The 19,170-nt window shown below is 40.1% G+C and overlaps 1 protein-coding gene across 9 annotated transcripts in view; it reads right to left on the reverse strand.

Moving 5' to 3' along the window:
* Window positions 1–1,412: 1,412 nt before the first annotated feature.
* LOC103154906 (CUGBP Elav-like family member 2) overlaps window positions 1,413–19,170 on the reverse strand; it is a 36,239-nt gene continuing 18,481 nt past the window's right edge. For 2 of the 9 annotated variants that reach the window (XM_016663153.1, XM_016663157.1), the window contains exons 3-13: window positions 19,046–19,128; window positions 16,881–16,929; window positions 14,576–14,710; window positions 13,592–13,671; window positions 12,286–12,447; window positions 10,609–10,672; window positions 8,899–9,036; window positions 8,267–8,392; window positions 7,990–8,166; window positions 7,701–7,847; window positions 1,413–6,110 (exon numbers count right to left, since the gene is read on the reverse strand). In XM_016663153.1, coding sequence (XP_016518639.1) covers window positions 5,983–6,110; window positions 7,701–7,847; window positions 7,990–8,166; window positions 8,267–8,392; window positions 8,899–9,036; window positions 10,609–10,672; window positions 12,286–12,447; window positions 13,592–13,671; window positions 14,576–14,710; window positions 16,881–16,929; window positions 19,046–19,128 — 1,289 coding nt within the window. In that variant the 3' untranslated portion in view covers window positions 1,413–5,982. The remainder of the gene's footprint in view (window positions 6,111–7,700; window positions 7,848–7,989; window positions 8,167–8,266; window positions 8,393–8,898; window positions 9,037–10,608; window positions 10,673–12,285; window positions 12,448–13,591; window positions 13,672–14,575; window positions 14,711–16,880; window positions 16,930–19,045; window positions 19,129–19,170) is intronic. The other 7 variants (XR_001659313.1, XM_016663156.1, XM_016663155.1 and 4 more) reach the window with 7 other exon arrangements.

A 19,170-nucleotide genomic window follows, 5' to 3' on the forward strand; every position in this document is an offset into this window, starting at 1 on the left:
ACTTTAATTTTGTGTGGCTCCAAATCCAGGCCTCCATTGGTTAATAAATTTGATTTCCATTGATTTTTGTGTGATTTTGTTGTCAGCACATTCAACTTTGTACAGAACAAAGTATTCAATGAGAATATTTCATTCATTCAGATCTAGGATGTGTTATTTGAATGTTCCCTTCATTTTTTTGAACAATGTATATATATATATATACATACATATATATAAAAATCATGATCCCAGTTTGAAAACAGAATATTGCTTTTCTAAACACCCAGCAGACCTGGACACCTATAAAACCTTCTCTTTTTAATAGCCAATTCTCACATGGATTGAGAAACTGTAATCAACATTAAATAAAAAGTTATATCAAGACTTAACACAGGTTTTTGTCATGGTGCAAAATTCAGATTTAAATGACAATTTTTACTTTATTACTCGATTCACTTGATTACCAGTGGGTGGAGCTATTGCACAGCAATGCTTTGGTACTTTTAAAATTTTACCTTGTTTAATACGTTTAGATAAACGGGTTGATGGACTGAAACGTTGGAGTGTAACCAGTAATACGGCAGTAGGTCGTCCATCCACATTTTTCTTTTTTTTTTTTGCAAAGTTGTAAAACAAGTTTGTGGTTTAAGGGTGAGGCTCTTTGGCATCTTAGGTCGTCATTTGGGACTGTGATGCCACAGAACCAGCGTTTATCTCCTTGCATGTTAAGAAATTATCCCCAAAAATGCTGAATAATTTGCTCAGGAAGTAGGATACTTTTCAGAAGCAAGCAGTGGATTTTTTGTATCTTCCAAGTGGGTTGTAGCGAACTTTCTTCCACTTTCAAAGACCAGTTTGAAAATGAAACATGTAACCATTAGTGATCCTGTCGAAACATCGTCTGCATTTCTGGTCAATCTGGTCTAAGTGTGTTTAAGGTTAAGACTAAGGTAAATTGATAAGAACTGAAAAACAAACTTTATTCTTAATGGATTTCTGCTCTAATTTCATGTCTAGAGCATATTGGGAGTGGACTACATTTATTTTTAATTGGCGCCAAAGGAGTTTAACAACCTTGACATCAGATCTGCAAAAGCTCGATTCACTTTAAAAAGGCTACAGCAAAGAGAAGCACAAGAGAGACACGACACACTGGGAGAGGGGACGGTGGTCCATAAAATGTCTGTACAACACCGGACGAGCACAAAACAGACAGAGACACACAGTCCATATTAGGGGAAATGGTTTAATTTCGAGACAGAGGCAAAGAAACACACCACACAAACGAACACTGATCAAAACAAAAAAAAAAAAAAAAAAGAAAATTTAAAACAATCTTCCAGCTACACACTCCGCTATGGTGGGAAGAAAAACAAAAAAACTACACAAGTAAAAAGCAAAGCTTTAAACTAAACACGCAACTTTTTTTATTTTTAACTAAGACAATTATCCACACAAGTTGTCAAAAAAAATCCTGACCATTAAATTATGTGGAACGCACAATCACCAACATGAAACTTACCACGATTTAGAGGATCCCAACCCTCCCCCGAAACTGATTAACGAAGTGAGGACCATGTAGAGATCCGAGTAAAAATCAAACTCAGGCATCTTTTTAGAGGCTAAAGCAGGACAAAATAAAATAAAAATCAAAGCTAGACATCGCCAAAGGCCAAACTCAAGACCTGGTCAAGGCAAGGCCACATTGAGAGGCCAGACGTTTGTTTTTTTTATTCTTTTCAATATAGATTTTTTTTTTCCTTTTCCTTTAATTTCCAATATAAAAAGCTCCACTGGTACAAAATACATATGAACAACCAGTTGTAGAAATCGGGACAGCCTGTATACGTCTTTTTTTTTTTAATCCCACCCTCTTTCCAAAAGTTTGGACAGAAATAAACTCTACTGTGTGTATAATACAGCTCACATCAAGATGCACTCACTTTGGCTTTCCTCGAGACGAAACATCGATTAAATTATTGGTGGAACATGAATAAAGTCCTACTGATTAGTAGACAAGAAAATAAGGTTGTTTTTTTTTCTTTAACTTGTTTTTCCCCCCAGATCAACACATCTACAGAGATGCAAAGCTACCCACACACAAGGAAAAAAAAGAAAAGCACTTCAAAATGAGAAACAACAAGAGTCAAAGTGATTGTTAGAGCTGATGGAGATTTGAGATGGAAGCCCCTGAAGTGAGTCCAGTTCCTGTTGGGACTGCTCTGACTAGACATTGTGCTTTTTTTATTATTATTTTTTAACTAACACACCATGAACTACTTTGGGAAACACCTGCGACCTAATCGTCTTAACATGTGACCCCCCAGCTTGCTTTTCAACTTCAACCTCCCCCCCCTGGGAAAAAATAAAAAACAAAATCCAAAAACCAGATGATCACAACAGAGTTGGCATCACGAAGTGTTTCAATACGCACTGAGACGCTTAACCTTCAAATGTATTGGGAAGTTTATTGTTTATCTACATTTTCTTTTTTTAAAAACCAACTGTTCAAATCGAGTACATCACAAAACACATTTACCAATAACGCAGCACAGAGAAAGGGGGAGAGAGAGGGGAAGGGGGGAAAGTGGGGACATTAGCAGGTAACAAAGAGCTTTATGACACTGGCATTAACAGACCAGAAAAAAAAAAAAAAACAAATTAAATGGAAAAAAGGCAAACTGCAGCAACCTCTAAACCAAGGCCTAATAACAATGTGTAGGCAGTTTCTAGACATATATTTATATATGGCACTTTGAATATTGTATTGCATTTGGATAGAAAAAACACTGTAAAAAGCACATGCCCATATTAAAAGAGAAATCAGTGGTACCTTGAAAATTTTGGATCAAAATCACACACACTCACCACATTCTGTCAAAGTGTTTAGCTCCCACAATTGTGCTTCACATTTCCTTACAAAACTAGAACACTTTTCTTGAGCGCTGTTGCAAATTTGGTATTTTTTTTTTTAATATATATATTTTTGGGTTATAATAAAAGGAAAACCAAAAAAAAAAATCCCAACTTAAAAAGATTCAAAAATGGTGAGAAAAGTGTGCATTTTGTTTCGTAATCCTGCGCGTTGAAGTTTTAAACACATAAAAACCCCTGAGTTGACAACTCTTTAGCGCCACCAGGTAAGCAGTTTGTTTAGGAACCCCTTTTTTTTTTTTATTACCTTTTTTGTTTTTAAGGGGTGGAGGGTGGGTGAAGTGGTTATTTTTTATTGTTTTTTTTAGCAGGGTTGTTTTAACAATGTGTAGCACAAGAGAGAAAATTTCACCCTGATAAAAGTGTAAACTTGGTGCAGAATAATGGAATGTATTTGTATCCCAACACTAAAGTGGTGGAGCTTTTCAAATGTGCCATGCGAGAAACAAAACAAAACAAATCAAACCGGCAAACAGGGTTAGATAAAAAGCAAAACATGTGTCTAAAATGTGCAGAGACCCACAGGTTGTGTTTTTGTCCAAGTGATCTCCTCTTCAGGGGCTCCCACTGATGCAACCACATTAAGTGTTGCGCGTGTGTGTGTGTGTGTGTGTGTGTGTGTGTGTGTAAATAAAAACTAGATATTACAGCAAATAAACCCCCCAAAAAAGTTGTGTATTCAAAAACAAAGAGTTTGACACATGGGCACTTCAACAACCAAAAAAAAAAAAGAAAAAATATGAAAACAACATTGTCCATGGATGATTAACAGACATTGTAAATCATTTTTTCAAACATGAGGCAATCCAAACTAAACCAAAGTGAAACATCCATCGATTAAGTTAGTAATGAAAAAAAAATTCACAGAGTCAACAAGACGTACCTTTGAAGTCGAACACTTTATATAACAGGAAAAGAAAAATTAAAATAGAATTAGCCTCAAAATTTGACCCTTAAAATTCTTAAACCAGATGTCATTTTTAATTAAACCAGAATTTTACTAAATTTACTACAAATGACCCGCAAATGGTCACCAAACTCAAATTTTAGTCCTTTTTTTTTTAAGAGAGGGAAAAAAAAGACTAATAAACTGAAAACACTCCCTCCCCCTCCCCAACATAGATGACAATACAACAAAAATCTACAAAAAACCCAAAGTTGTGCCTGGGTTGTTAGTTAAACCTCTATAGATTCAATGGTACAAAATATAGGTAATCTAAGTGTGCATTTAAACCACAGATTGTCTATTTGTGAATCAGTTCTAAAAAAGTTGACTCATGTAGGTAGTCATTTCTCTCAGCAGAGCAAATGTACCTTTTATTGTGCCTTTGATAGTTTAATAAAAAGGTAAATACACTCATTTTTTTTGTAAATGGAAAAAAAAGAAAATATTTTAAATAGCCTTGATGTAAATCGTCACACTGCCCACATAATGTAGAGATCGAAACGGATCGCCAAGAGCGACTTTTACTGGTCAGACTGAAAAAATGTTGGAAAAGTGGTCTGTAGGATCGCTTTTTTTTTGTTTTTGTTTTTTTTTTTTGTTTGTTTTTTTCCTTTAAGAAGCCAAAATATTGCTAATGGCACCAAATAGCACATATGTGTGCCAATCCCTGTATTCAACTTTCAAGTGAACTATTACTGAGAGAGGTAAAAAGAAAATACATAGCTAAATTAAAAATTAGAAATCCCACAGGTTTTTAAAATATTAACAGGAAAAAAAGAAAAACATCTCTTCAATGAAATCATTGCAGCTAAGTTTTCACATTAATATGCTTGACCTCTCTCCTGCCCGTCACATTTTCTTATAGAAAAAAAAAAAAGCGAAAAAAATCAAAACAAAAAAAAAAAAAAAAGAAAAACATGATCATACATGCAGAAAAATCAGGTTGAGCTAAGGTCAGGGTCAGTGGGTGGCCAGGTATTGGTCAGGCGAGCTTAGAGAGACATCACAGACAATGGTGGGATGATGAGGCCAGGGAGAGGGAGTTTGGCTTGGCTTTCAACATCATGAAGACATGCTAGGCTAATGATGAGCAAACAGGCATGGAGATTTGTTCTAAAAAAGGAACAAAAACACGAAGAGAGAGAGAGAGGGGGAGAGAGAGAGGAGAGACAGGACAAAGAGGAGAGAAGAGAAAGTTAGGGGCACAGCACAAGAAATTTTTTTAAGCCATGAGGCACAATAAACAACAAAAAAAATAATGCAAGTCACCACGTAACAGCAAGGACAGCAGGGTAAACACGTCCCCCCCACCCCTCTCTCCCGACACACAAAAAAAACACAACACACCGATTTACAGAAGTGACACCACTAGGACTTATGGCAGACTCTGACATGCACATACTTTTATACTTGGCACCGAAAGAGATCCATCTAGACCCCAGTCCCTTGTGGGAGACTTGGAGGATGGATGGAATGACTGGAGGAGGTTGTTAATAGAGGGGGGGGAAAATAGAGGTAGCCTAGCTTAAAATGGCTTAGACAATGAATGTAAACAGACAAAAAAAAACAGAAGAGGGGAAACGGAAAAGACTGCTAGATATTCACGACGACACGACATGAGACAGACTACAGATGAGAAGTGAAAAGCAGGTTGAAGCTCTGGCTCAGGGCCTGTGCGGCCTCGCTTCAGCCCTTCAACAACAACAACTGATCCTTAGTCAACCTGGCTCACTTGACCTGAAGGCAATGAAGTGGCATGGAAACACATCTGATGCTCTCCACTAAATACAGTGACACAAAATACCTCCAGCAAACACTGACTCCAGTGATAGTCATAAATAATCATACATTAAAATATTTCAGACTCAAAAGTACATAATAAAAACCGCAGGAATGAAATACAGCAAAAAACGTGGAGAGATCTTAGCAACCTTTTTTTTTCTCGTTTGTTTTTCTTTTCGTTTAAGGAAAAGGGTGAGTCTTCCTCCCGTGGTGGGCTCCTGTCCCCTTTGACCCCCCCTGAGTCTCTGCTGTGGTGACCTTGGCAGGAGGGTGAACTTACCCTAGCAGTGCTAGAACTGAGCTGGGGAGGGGGCTAGGGCGGAGGCCCCAGGCAAGGATCAGTAGGGTTTGCTGTCGTTCTTGGAGCGCTTCAGCTGAACCTTCAGCCTCTTCATGCCGATCTGGAAACCGTTCATGGCCTGAATGGCAGCCTGCGCGGAGACAGGATTGTCATAGCTGACGAACCCTAAAAAAGAAAATAAACAACAAACACGCGTTAAAAGCTCATGTGATCACTGAACACGGTGCTGTTTGGCATCAATAGTTGCATCTGTACTGTGGTTAACCATAAAGTTATTCTGAGGAGGATTAAACTGGCTGGTTTCCGGCCTTAGATGCAGCTTTTAAGCATTAATAGAGTGGAGGTCAGGGGTCAAAACACAAGCTTATCGTCAGCCTGCTTCATCCATTCCTAAAAATACTTTGTGTAATGCACAGATACCACAGACAGCATGAAGGACCCTCTGTGCTTTACACAATAGCCCAAAACACTCTGCTCGTTTAATCGACAGTCTGGATACTTGGATACATTTACTTGAGTCGGCATGCAGACTTTAGACCAGTGGTGCCCAAAGTGGGTCCTGGAGGGCCGGCGTCCTGCAGGGTTTAGTTCTCTCCCTGGTTTAACACACCTGGATCAAATGATGGCTCATTAGAGACCTAAGAACATTGACATGCTGAGAAGGTTGTTTCTACCATCAGGGAGAGAACTAAAACAAGTAGGATGCCGGCCCTCCAGGACCGACTTTGTGCACCACTGCTTTAGACTACAGACTTCATTGTTGTAACATTTAGTCACCAGTTGGGGGCAGTCTTGCCAGTTAAATGACAAGGTACTGCGGCATTTGCTTGCATTGATCAAGTTTCTGCATTGGTTTAAAGAGGATGGACATTTGGACTGAAATTGATTCTAAAAAAATATTTTCAAGTTCATCAAAATTCCCATGCATCCTGGATTCAGTTTAAGATTCAACTTTCCTGGGATTCTTTCTGAAATCCAGCTCAACAATGTGCATATATTTGGGGGGAAAAATAAAACCACAAAGTAACAAAAGATTAGTTTATGTGGCGTAAAACTAACTAAGAAATATGAAAAGTTGTTGATAGCAGGGTGGCGATCAACAACTAATTAACCCGTTGATAACTTGTTTCACTTGTCATTCTTTATTGGCATTTCACAAAATTATTTTAAAATGCTGCACAAAAAGCATTTTACTTGAACTAAAATGCACAAGGATAAGTCTGAGTATAAATATGTAATAAAATGTTATAGACCCAGGGTGGCCAGCTGTGGCTCTCAAGAGGAGAACTAATTAATAGATAGTTAATAGGTTCCTGCAGAGCCTGAACATGATGAGGAGAAACTCCCAGCTGTTTAATCAGCAACATGATGAAAACATGAAGGGGTCTGCCTCTTAGTCGACCACCACTGAGTAAATCACATCCCGTTTTTATTTAGCGTTGCATCGATTTGATTTACTCAGGGTTTGACTCAAGTTCCTAATGAATGAATCACATCTAAGTCAAGCTGCTAAAGCGCAAAATCTAGAAGTTAACAACCTAAAACTGCACCAATATCCAGTCCCTCATCTTTAGGAAATGGAACCTTTCAAATATAAGACATGATTTCAAAGTATTTACTAAGCTACCCAGAGTAATAAAACTCTGATCTTTAGACAAAAATAAGTAATCTTGTTTCAAAACAAACCGCTTTTTAAGGTGCCTCAGTCAGATCCTGACACCTATTCACCAATTACACAAATTTATATTCACTTACCAAAGCATTTGCTCAGATTGGTCTGTTTGTCAATAAAGACTTTGGCAGAGACCACGTTTCCGAAAGGCATGAACATCTGCAGAAGATCCTGGTCCCCGAACTCTTGCGGCAGGTGGTAGATGAACAGGTTGGCGCCCTCTGGCCCTACTCCATTTTGTAAGAAACCAGGAACTAAAGTTACATACGACCTTGGAAGCGTTCAACAGTAATCATTCACGTCTAGTTTGGCAAATTGTCCATGCGCTGCGAGTGTGGGAAAGTGTCGTGTGTTCGTTGAGGATGTATTCACCTTCCTTCTGACTGCCAGCCACGCTCTGCTGCAGCAGAGACTGGCTGTAGAGGGAGGGCAGGGCTGAGGCCGTGTACTGCTGCATCCCTGAGTAGGCCTGTGTCAGTGCATCCATGGAACTTGCAGCCGAGCCGTTGGCCAAGGAGGCTCCCAGGCCTCCGTTCATGGCCCCCATACCTGGAAGAGCAAAGCAAACTGATGAGTTGCACACGAAAAAACAAAAACATTTCGTATTTAACGGGTCGCATTTTCTGAGGCGTACGAAGAGGAGACTCACCACTGACACCGCTAGTGAGAGCATTAAGGTTGTTGAGGCCCACAGAGGTGCCAGTAAGACCCTGCAGTGTGCCCAGAGAGGCCAGGGTGTTCATGGCAGCACCAGCACTGGACCCTGCTGTTGAGCCTGCAGGCAGAGTTTAAAAATATATACACAGATAATTAGTTTCATGAGGAAAAGTGGTCAATTATTGAAGCACAGTTGAATAGGTGGTGGAATACAGTAACTGAGTTTCCATTAGAAATGTGGGGAAAACAATTTCACCATTGTGATGTTTTCATTAAATAAACTCAATTAAAATCACACGTGGATAAGTTTGTTCATGTGTCATTTTAAAAACATGCTACAACGTTGTCTTTTCGCCTGCAACATCAGGCTGTTGGTCACATGTCTGTGTATTTTCCATTGCAGTTCTGTGAAATACTAATAAATTCACCAAATCCATCCACATAAACTGAAGACCACAAATACACAGGTTGGTCAAGTAACTTTGATCTGAATCCTGCAAATAAGGCTCGACTCATTCTGAGGGTTTGGACCTGCATCTCTCCACTGCTGTAAACTCGTATTGATAAATGAAAAAAAAAATTTAAAAAGCAACTAATCTGAGCTTATGTTTGACTTTAACTCACCTGGACTGGCGAGAGCCCCCAGTGCTGCGCTGCTTGTTGACAGAGCGCTGGTTGAAGTCGGGCTGGCAGAGCTCTGGGCTGCAGCTGCGGCTGCAGCCAATGTGGCCAGGTTTTGCAGCTGAAGAGGATTCACACCTGCTGAAAATACAAAGCAGCAGAGGTAATTACGGATGACGGCCATGTTCAAGCTCCTGTTCCTGCAGGCATGAGCCTTTTCAAATTCTCTTGCAGTGCAACTTTCTGCCCAGAATGCAAGCATAAAACAATATATTCTCTCTGCTGCCTTTGATGAATCTAACATTAAGCTACGTCGTTTTAGCAGTCTGCAGACAGAGAGCTTCGGTATGTTAAATTCACGACTTGATGACCTTTAGGTTGTAAACTTGCGAGCTACGTGGGTTCTGAAAACTAACTTTATGAATTACTTAGAACCTTCAGCATCAGAATAAGCTTCATTAGTCAAGAAAATGTGCAAATATGTGCAAACAAGGAATCTGACAGCACATACAGACAACATGGATGTAGAACTTTAGCGGAAATAAAAAAATTAAAAAAAAAATTGTATATGCACCAAATATTTCTGTCATTTATATTTGCAGTAGTGCAACCTGCCAATTTAGTTTCACAGAGGGTTCTTAAATATAACTCAACTTATTTTTGGATTTTTAGTTGTTTTTCCACTCAGTGACCCGTAGAGAACAGTCACATGTTATACATGAAGGGTTTTAGACAACTACTGGTGTCCTTGTTTGTCGTGCGGCTCACACCTGTTAAAACTTTGATATCCTGAAGGAGCAGGTGGTAAATGAGGAAATGAGACAGCCATTTTTTTAATGAACAATAAACTAGTTTTAAAAGTTTCTGAATACGTTAAGATGTCAGGCGATAAGTTCCTTCCAACAAGCATGAAACACAAGATTTAGAGTAATATAATTCTTCCAACACAACAAAAAAAATAAATAAATTGACAAAAAAAAAAAGTCAATAGAAGAACATTCAATATCCATGTAGGAAAACTGAGGCACATTTAAGATGTTCTATTCTTAAAATGTAGATTAAATCTAAGGATTATAACTTCTCTAATCATAACCAAATTGTCATGGCCTACAATTAAAGGTGTAAAACCCAAATTGAAAAGCAGCAGGACAACCCAGAGAGCTAATGAGAATTTCTTTCTTCCTCCAGAACCTGCCTCTGTTTTCATCGTTATGAATGTGACAAGTTCTTCACACATTCCAAACAAACAATGTTCTAACAAAGAAAAAAAGGTTTCAAGTACTCTGACGGACAGAAACCGCAGAACAACCCCACAGCTTTTACTTCAACACCTTTCCATTATTTTATCATTAGAAGAAAATGTTCTTTTAAGCAGTTAAATGTATCGTCACACAACTGTACATTTTTAATTGATAAATTACTGCTCCAGCAGAAAAACACAGCCTAAGATGTAACACTGGACTTCAAATCGGGGGTTTTTTTTAATACCAACAGCTGCACTACATTAGCTCGACTAATGGAAAAGTGCTGTCAATACGAAGGCCTTGCAGTGTTACAATAACTCCAGGCCATGTGCAATATGCCCCCGATGTAAAGCAGCAATGTGATTTATTATACTTGAACCACATGGTCGGATTGGTGACATAGAAACTTCCCTTTAACAGTCCGGATAATGAGATAAAACGGTTTTTAACATCTGATAGTAAAACTCACCTCCTAGCCTCTGAATGCCGTTGAAACTGCTTTGATTACTGGTTGATGTCGCCTGCTGGAGCAACTGAAAGCAGAAAATAAAAAAAAAATAAAAAAACAGGTGCAGATCAAACATTAGAGCACTCTCTTAACTTCTAAATTATTTAAAATCTATACAAATAGAAACCAGCGGACACATTTCAGCATGAATTTTGCATGTTTTAAAATATTTACTGAGGATTTTTGCCGTCCTATTTAGAATGTATATTTCAGATTGACGAAATAGCAGCCTGCCAGGTTTTTGTCCTCGTTTTCTTGGCAGAAGCCAAACGGCTCGTCTGTTCATGTTCGAGTCACATGGTGTTTGGCTCAGAGTTGCAGAACACTCATGCGAGTCACGTGCCTTTCCTCGTTAGCCAGGACACAAACTGGGAGTGAAGATGTTTTCTAGTCTGAGCCAAGAAAATGGGCGTACGGATCAGACTTGATCGTCGCACGATTTCAAGTTTCTGCATCTATGAGGCTCAGCAGAACAAACCGTCAGCACAGCAGACAATGCATCGGAGCAGAGATGTTGCCCTTTTTAATTTCTGCTTCATTCGTTTCATCAAACTGCATGGAGTTTGCAGAAGGATTTATACTCCTTGATCACTTTTCTCTTTTTAAAACCACAAACAGATTCTATTGGGATCATATAAGATGGAGCATAATTGTGTAGAAGAAGAAAAATTGAACCATATTTAATATTTTTAAGAACACCCCAAAGTCAAGAATGTCTTCATGTATTTTGGCTCTGCAGAACTACAAACTAAAATTATTTACCATTTGTTCTTGCATGAAAGAGTTAGTTTTGGGTGCATCAACTGTAATTACGCACGTTTTAGGGCGGGTTGTTCAAATTCTTTTTCATTTCTGGTCACATGAAGATCCTACATTTTCTCAAAGGCTCAGTTTTGGCAGAATGTGCTGAGAAAAAATATCTATTAAACTGTTAAAATCCTGTAGCTTTCTCTAGATTCAATGAAAATTATTCCATTAAATATTTAACATCCTTTCACACTGTCACTGTACAAATAAAAACTGATTTGAGTCGACTGATAAGACGTGATTTTGAAGTTTTATCTATGTGGCCCTTTGGAGCATGTGTGTCAAAATCGAGGCCAGAAGGCCAAACCTGGTCCGCCACAGCTTTATATGTGGCCCACTACACTCTAAAATTTATGGTAACAGTTGTGGACTTAAATATTTTTATCAATCAAAAAAAGTAGATTTCATTTTTATAGTGCCAAATTATAATGTGGAAATATGTTCAGTATTTAATTTTAAGAAGTCAGCTATTTATTAATATGTTGTAGCAATTCTTTAATGGGTTTTAATTAACATGTTCTGCCACAACCGACCCTTTTGGGACGTTCATCATCCTAATATGGCTCAAAATGAAAATGGATGCAACACATAAATAGTGGGCCTTGGGTTTGACACGTGGCTTAAATATTAAATTACTCTATAAATTACAAATGCATCAGGTTGCACTAGATTTTATTTGAACTCAAATGCCTGCCACACCTTTTAGGTTTTGTTAACTACATGGTTGCAACCATTTACGGTTGCAGCATGAAAAACTTCAAGGTGTGTACCTACTTCTGGAAGTTATAACTCTGCCGTAGAGGTGTAGACAGTTTGTTCATCGACGCTTACCGCGAGATACTGCGGTGTCAGGGTTCCCAGCCCTGCCAGGTTTCCCCAGGTGGAGGCGTTGTTAAGCTGCTGAATTTGCTGCACGAGCTGCTGCTGCAGGCGCCGCTGCTCCTTGTCCCTCTGGGTGTCAGCAAACTTTACAACCAAAGGTGAAGAACAACCCTGAAGCAGTAAAAAAGGTAAGAGACGTCAACCTGGTTCCAAAGCGCGCACACACACACAAAGACATTAACCTTTTATGTACCAATGCACAGTCACGTGGTGGCAAAGGAATTAGCCTTGATATGCATTGCACACATGCATATCAAAGCTAACAGAGAGGACATCTGCCATGCATTGCTGAGCCAGGCTACATTCCAAAAAGGAGGGCATGGGACGATGGTGCAGACGGTGAATAATTTTAGCACTCTGCAGAGCTAAGCTCAGTCCACAGATATCACACAACATATGGACACAACGTTTAAAACAAAAAAAGAAAGGAAAAAAAAAAACACTCAAACATGGATGTCAGCGGACATAACGGAAAAAATGCATTCTATTACACAGAACCTCGCAAACATAGTCACATATTGTTCAGACAGACGCATGGACAAGGCATGCGGTGCAAAAGTAGTTTTTTTTTTCCCAGAGTTGAGAGCCAGACAGGGACCAGGCTGGATAGGGAAAATGGCTTCTGCACCAGCAGCACCTCCCATGGCAGCTAAGAAAATCGGGGAGGAAACGATATCGGGAGGAAAGGAGAGGAGGGTAGGAAGTGGTGACCCCCAATGGGGCTTAAATTTAATCTAGTAGGAGGAGCGTTCTGTTTGGTTTAGCTCCTAATTAGACCGGGTCCAACACTTCACTGGGGAGCCTCTGACCTAGCTGTCAAATTACTGCTGCTCTACTTCCACAAAGACTCCACCGGCTAATATGAGAGCACAGCCCCAGTTCTTCCAAGATGTGGGAAAGGGTGGGCTAACTCTATTTTCACCTAAAATTGATGGGTGTAGGTTATTTTCACCGTGACGAAAAAAAAAAAAAGACAAAAAAAAAAACACCTTTTGATGCCCATCAGAACAGAGGTGTGTTTATTTCAGCTCTAAATAGAAGAGGACAGGCATTTTTATGAACTATAACTAATAAAGTTTTTACTTTTATTCAATTATTCTGTAATAAGCTGCTGCTTTAGATACACCTCATGCCCTACTGAATTCATTTCTGATAGAACAAGCTCTTCATAATTCCAACACAAGGGGGCAGCAAAAATGTACAAGGGGGTAAAAAGGGGGGGGTAATGAGAAATAGGTGCTAAGGGGTACAGTACCTCCATAGTTTGAGAGTGATGCATGGTTTTGATTGCATTCTGTGCCATTGCCCTGGTAGCAAATGTGACAAACGCACAGCCTGTAGGGGGGATAACAATAGGAAAGGGGGGGGAGGGAGGGACAAGAAGAAACAAAAACAAGACAAAAAAAGGTTTGGACAACTCGTTATGAACCCCAAAAAACAGACATTACAGTACAGAAAATGGCAACTCCCAAGCACACAGAACCACCCTCACTGGTTAGCACACGGAGAAAGAACACAACGAGGAGAACAGTAAACACTGGTCACATGAGCACAATGATCGACAGATTAAGTTGCCACCAAGAGGCTCGACTATGTGGTGTCAAGGGGAAGACGGTCGACGTGATTGTATCAAAACAAATGCACACATACACACAGTGATTGGCTGAAATAATTCAGGCCTGGAAACAAAAAAAAAACAAAAAAACAACTAATAAAGCTCATTTATAACTGTAGCTACGCTGCATATATAGCTGGAAAAAGGTGGAAGATGAAGCTAACTGCGTTAAATAGAGGCTGAAGCCTAGATTTCACTGCAATCCGAGTCCTTATGCAACAGAAAGCTATGCAGAAGATACGAGGTAATTCCAGCCCTTGCAGTGTATGATTAAGGAGGTGGCAAAGGAGCAGCTGAGCTGAGGTGTCTGCCAGCTGAGCCAATGAACACCAGCCGCCAGCAGTTGCCAAGGAGACGGGCCATTGTGCCGGGCGGCGAGTGCAGCAGCCCTTCACCGTGACATGTGGAGGCTTGGAGTCACAGCGACGGGGAGGACAGGAAGGACTCTACTGACGGTATATATATATTTAAAAAAAAAAGCTCTCGATTCGTGGATTTTTGGGGTTTAAATTAAATACGGAAGGAGCGCCATGAATTCTTAATGAGAATATCTTCTTGGCTGTTCAGAGGGGTGGCGACTGTAATGCTCAGAGCTGAGTGCCTGCACGCTAAAAGCGCACTTACCTCTGCTCTGACCGTCCGGTCCCCGGAGGATTCGGCATTCTTCGATCTGTCCGAAAGACGAGAACATCATTCTGACCTCGTTCTCGCCGTATTTCTTCGAAACCATTCCCACAAACAGTTTTCTGTCTTCCACTGCTGCGGATGGGATAAAGGAGAGGCGGTTATTCCCGGACAACCGAGGAGCAGTGAAGAGAAACGGTCAATGTCACGCCGCTCCGCCTGAAGCTCCGCTCGCTGTCATTTCTAGCACGTTCCGTGTTTCACTCAAGCGCCCACTTCACAGCTCTGTTTTCCCTCTATTTGAGAGTTTTAAGCCAATTATCTATACTTATCCTTTTTCAAAGCTCTTCCTCACAACAAACAGAAAATGCACACTGTGGTGTTTAATGAGTTTAGTCCAAATATGGAGGTTTTCAGCAAAGACTAAAGTTGACCAATTCAGTTACAGGAATCGATGAGCTTTGATTATAAGCGCCGCCAGCACTCGGTAGTAATATGCCATGAATAACAGCATCATAAGGTGACAGTACATTTTTTTTGGCAAAGCTGTCGACACAGGGATGTTTGGTTCAGTGCAAACGGATAATTTACACAAAGCCTTTAAGCTACTGCAGCTATTTTAAAAACAAACATGGATTGTTCATCATAAAGCTGGTGATATCCGCCCTTCTTAAACTGAATAAATTGCTTTGTGACAGGATCACCTCTCTGATGTTTGCATTTATTTTGCTCAGACCGCTTTGAACTTATACACAGTTCATCACTGGGGTGCAGTGGCAGCCTGTAGCTAAAGCTATATCATGTCTTCTGGACCGGTACCAAGTACAGTCTGAATTTAACAACATTCTTTAGAAAGCCGAGCGGTAAATCTTCAACATAGCGCTGCACGATAGATCGACTTTATAAATTCATCGGATTTTCTGGTTTTGAAGATTTAATTGTTGAAAAATCTGGATTTTTTTTTTTTCTTACCAAAGCACTTCTTTGGTTTCCAGAGAGGCGTCACCCGAGAACCACCATCTACTTTTTTTTTTTATTTTTTTTTTTAGAAGCGTGTTTTATAGCCATTAGTCAAATAACAGAATAAATTATTTAAACAAAAGCATGTTTTAGATATTTTCTTTAATTTTTTTTTTAAGGAAAAAAATTTGAATCGGAAATCAAATTTTGGATTTAAATAAAATATTCAGAGATTTTTTGTTTTGTTAGATGATTTGTCAGCACTAAGAAAACACTGGTGTACATCATGGCAACTACAATGCTAGAAATTTCAGCAGTAATACATTAACGGGTCGTTTCCTTATCAAGACTGTAGATGAATCTCTATTCAACACCAACACATCCAAACCCCAAACTGAATCTAAACAAAACAGACCGAGCTTAAGATTTTAGAAACCTTTACTGCAACTGCAGTCCTCTGGTACCAACATCCTTCAACTTTTGAATGCACCCCTGCTCCATCACACCTGAGTCAAATGAATGGGTGATGAGATGCTAAGGAGGTAATTCAGCCTTTTGATTGAAGCGTGTTGGAGCAGGTATGCATCCAAAAGTGGCGGTAGGGTGGAAATTGAGGACTAGAGTTGCAGACCTTTGCTTTATTGCATGTGTGAAAAACAAACGGGCAGTTTAAACGCTTTGTTGGCAACGAGTGACATGAGAATCACAACCACAATGCATAAACAGCCCAACCTCAGACTGAAGTCATTCTAATCTGATTTGCAGCTTTCTGTAAAACAGCTTTTAGTTTCAATTTTACAATTCAATTTTAGCTTACAATTTTTTTTTCATTCACAGCAACTAGTAAATTTAAAAAAATGAATGAAAATGAATTTTAAAAAAAAGATAAAGGGGCAAAATTCAATGCATGACTGGATGTCCCTTTTCCACTCCATTTTGTGTCTGTGTTGACAACAGTAATGGGCATAATTAGAAGAAACTAAATGTAGAATGAAGTTATTTTTCCTGTCATAGAACGCATATCCATAAGGTGGCCACAGAATTCATTTTGAAACTGAAAATGTCAAATTTCTCACTTTTCTTTTCCTCCATTGTTTCTTTAAAATGTGGCATCTTTTCCTCTAATTCTGTGGGCACTAATGGGTTTCACTTTACAGTTTCCAGACAGGAACGAGGAGGGGGAAGCGATTCACACCCATCACAGCTGGCACTGCAGACTGACACGGTGCACCCGCTCCAACCACTGAACCATGAGTCCCTTTCCTCTTTTTTTCTTTTATTTTTAAAGTCAAAATATATCCCTTTATCAAATCCTTTGGGTTTTGTTTCAAAAGCAGCCACCTACCACTTGTTTTCTCACTGTCAGCAGGTTTCATCTGGATAGGATGATGCATCTGTGGGAAACAAAAAGAAATGATTAAGACTCACCCAGTCAACATAAACCATCTCATCACATCAGTCTCTTAAACTTCACACACCTTCAATCCAGCATCTGTCACTTAAAGACCATAATATACCAGTTTGAGATGCTGGGCAGGTGTCAAAGCTGCTGGTGGATATCAAATCTCCAGTGTGCAATTTCACTTCAGGCTGAATATATCGATTCTTCCTCCCCACTTCCTTCTTCTTCTTCAGAACAATTTGGAGACGTTGACAAGCTGGCTAACTTTAGCAGGCGTTTAATAACTTTTTGATCTTAAAATACTTCCTTCACACCATCTGATCCTGTCGAACAAGGAGTGGCAAATCCTGGATGTGAGCAACCTAATTTTAGCTAGAACGACATCTCTGAACACGCTGCTCTTTCTCAATCTTCTTATAAAAAGAAGAAGTGGAGGCAGGATACATTAACCCAATAAGATTGTCTACAAACCACGAAACATGAAAGAAGCCTGAGACGCCCGAGCACGTCGTACTTGAGAAATAGCGGGTTTGTTTTTGACGAGGGACGCGACAGATGGCCCGCTCAGCGTGGGGACCAGCTAGCGCCAACGACCAAGCAGAGAGCAGCAGCGGAGGGGAGAGATAACAGAGGAACTGATACGAGCCTTTCCACCGCGACACAAAGCTAACTCAGTCACACCTGCAGAAATGCCAGTAACAGTAGGACCAGGGATTGGCATTTGAAGCGCACCATTTGAAATGTCGAGCTGATGGATGGTCTTCCAGCGAAGAGAACCACCGCTATACACTCGGCCTCGACACTCATTCATCACCTCGGTTCAATACGCGGCTATGAGCTCGCTGAAAAGTGGCTCCCCTCACTTTTCGGCGAGCTACGGTTTTAATCGACACCTGGACTTGTCTGGTATGGATTTAATTGACTGGAAGGCGTCATTTAGAGCGACCAGCGGCCGTGACGGATTTGTAGCTTTAACAAGCCCTTGCTCCAGTTGAGCGCGCTGCAATCTCGCTGGACAAATCGGATGAAATATGGCACCACTCAGCCGAGCTGCTCTATACTTTTAAGGCTTCAACTCGGAGTTAAAAATGTACACAGACATCAATGATTCATAAAGTGAAGCCTTTAATAACTTCAGCGTATCTGCAGGGTTCCGCAAGTCAAATGTAAGACTTTTGTAAAGACATTTTCAATGGCACCATGAATGGAAATTTAAGGGAAAAAAAAAAACATTTTGCACAGAATGCACCTAGCTTCATATGAGCTGGAAGCAGAAGTGAGCCAACGGCGAAAACAGAAATACATTTGCACTTAAAAACGGCTCGACACACAGGAGGCGACATCACTCCCTCTCCATCAATTTCTTGTGAAATTTTGAGCCCTTACACATAGACGAGGACACGCAAGTTTGTGACGCGACATAAGTTGAAAAATATTAAACTTCTGTTACTATTGACGCTTTTGAATCCCGAGTGGCGACGACTTTTGCTTGTCCCCGTCATTCCCCGTGTGTCAAGCCCATCACCCACCGACTGACACAAAGAGCTAGCTAGTTAGCGAGCAAGGGTATAATAGCTGCTAGTTAGCGGTAGCCAACTTCAAAACACAGAACGCAATGAAGATGTCGGCGCACAACTAAAAATTTTTACCTGACAAAAAGTCCTACAAGAAAAAATATATATATAAATGCATGTATAAGGTTGAATAATCCTGCCACAACAAAAATTAAAACCCAACGTGTTTAAGGTCAACTTGCATTATTTTATTGAATTTAGGACTTTATAAAGGATGCCCAGACACCATGAACATGCATGGTGTCATGCAAATCAAACAACGCGTCCTGCTGAAGAATCAACAGCCAAAGGCTCTTTGAATCCCACCTGAATGCGTCTGTGTTTAACTCATCGGTTCAAGTGTATTGAAGTTCAGGACAGTCCTGGTTTCAATGTTACTGATAGAGGGGCTTGATATTTTTCCAGGGCCAGACAGGCCTTCAGTGAACCGAGAGCTCATTACTGGCCAGTGTGCAGCTCCCAGCCTGCACCAGGGATATGGGGGTGGGGTGGGGGCTGGGGCAGCTAAAAGCATCCCATGCTGTGCTTACTCACCCCACTTAAGGTCTTTATGTTGTGCAGTGCATTCTGGGCCTCCAGTGCAGCTTTTCTTGTATAAAAAGTTACAAAACAGCATCCTGCAGAGTGGAAAAAAACAAGAGGGGCAAACAATGGGAGCG

Source organism: Poecilia formosa, unplaced genomic scaffold (assembly GCF_000485575.1).
Source record: "Poecilia formosa unplaced genomic scaffold, Poecilia_formosa-5.1.2 Scaffold405, whole genome shotgun sequence".
In the NCBI taxonomy this organism is placed as follows: domain Eukaryota; kingdom Metazoa; phylum Chordata; class Actinopteri; order Cyprinodontiformes; family Poeciliidae; genus Poecilia; species Poecilia formosa.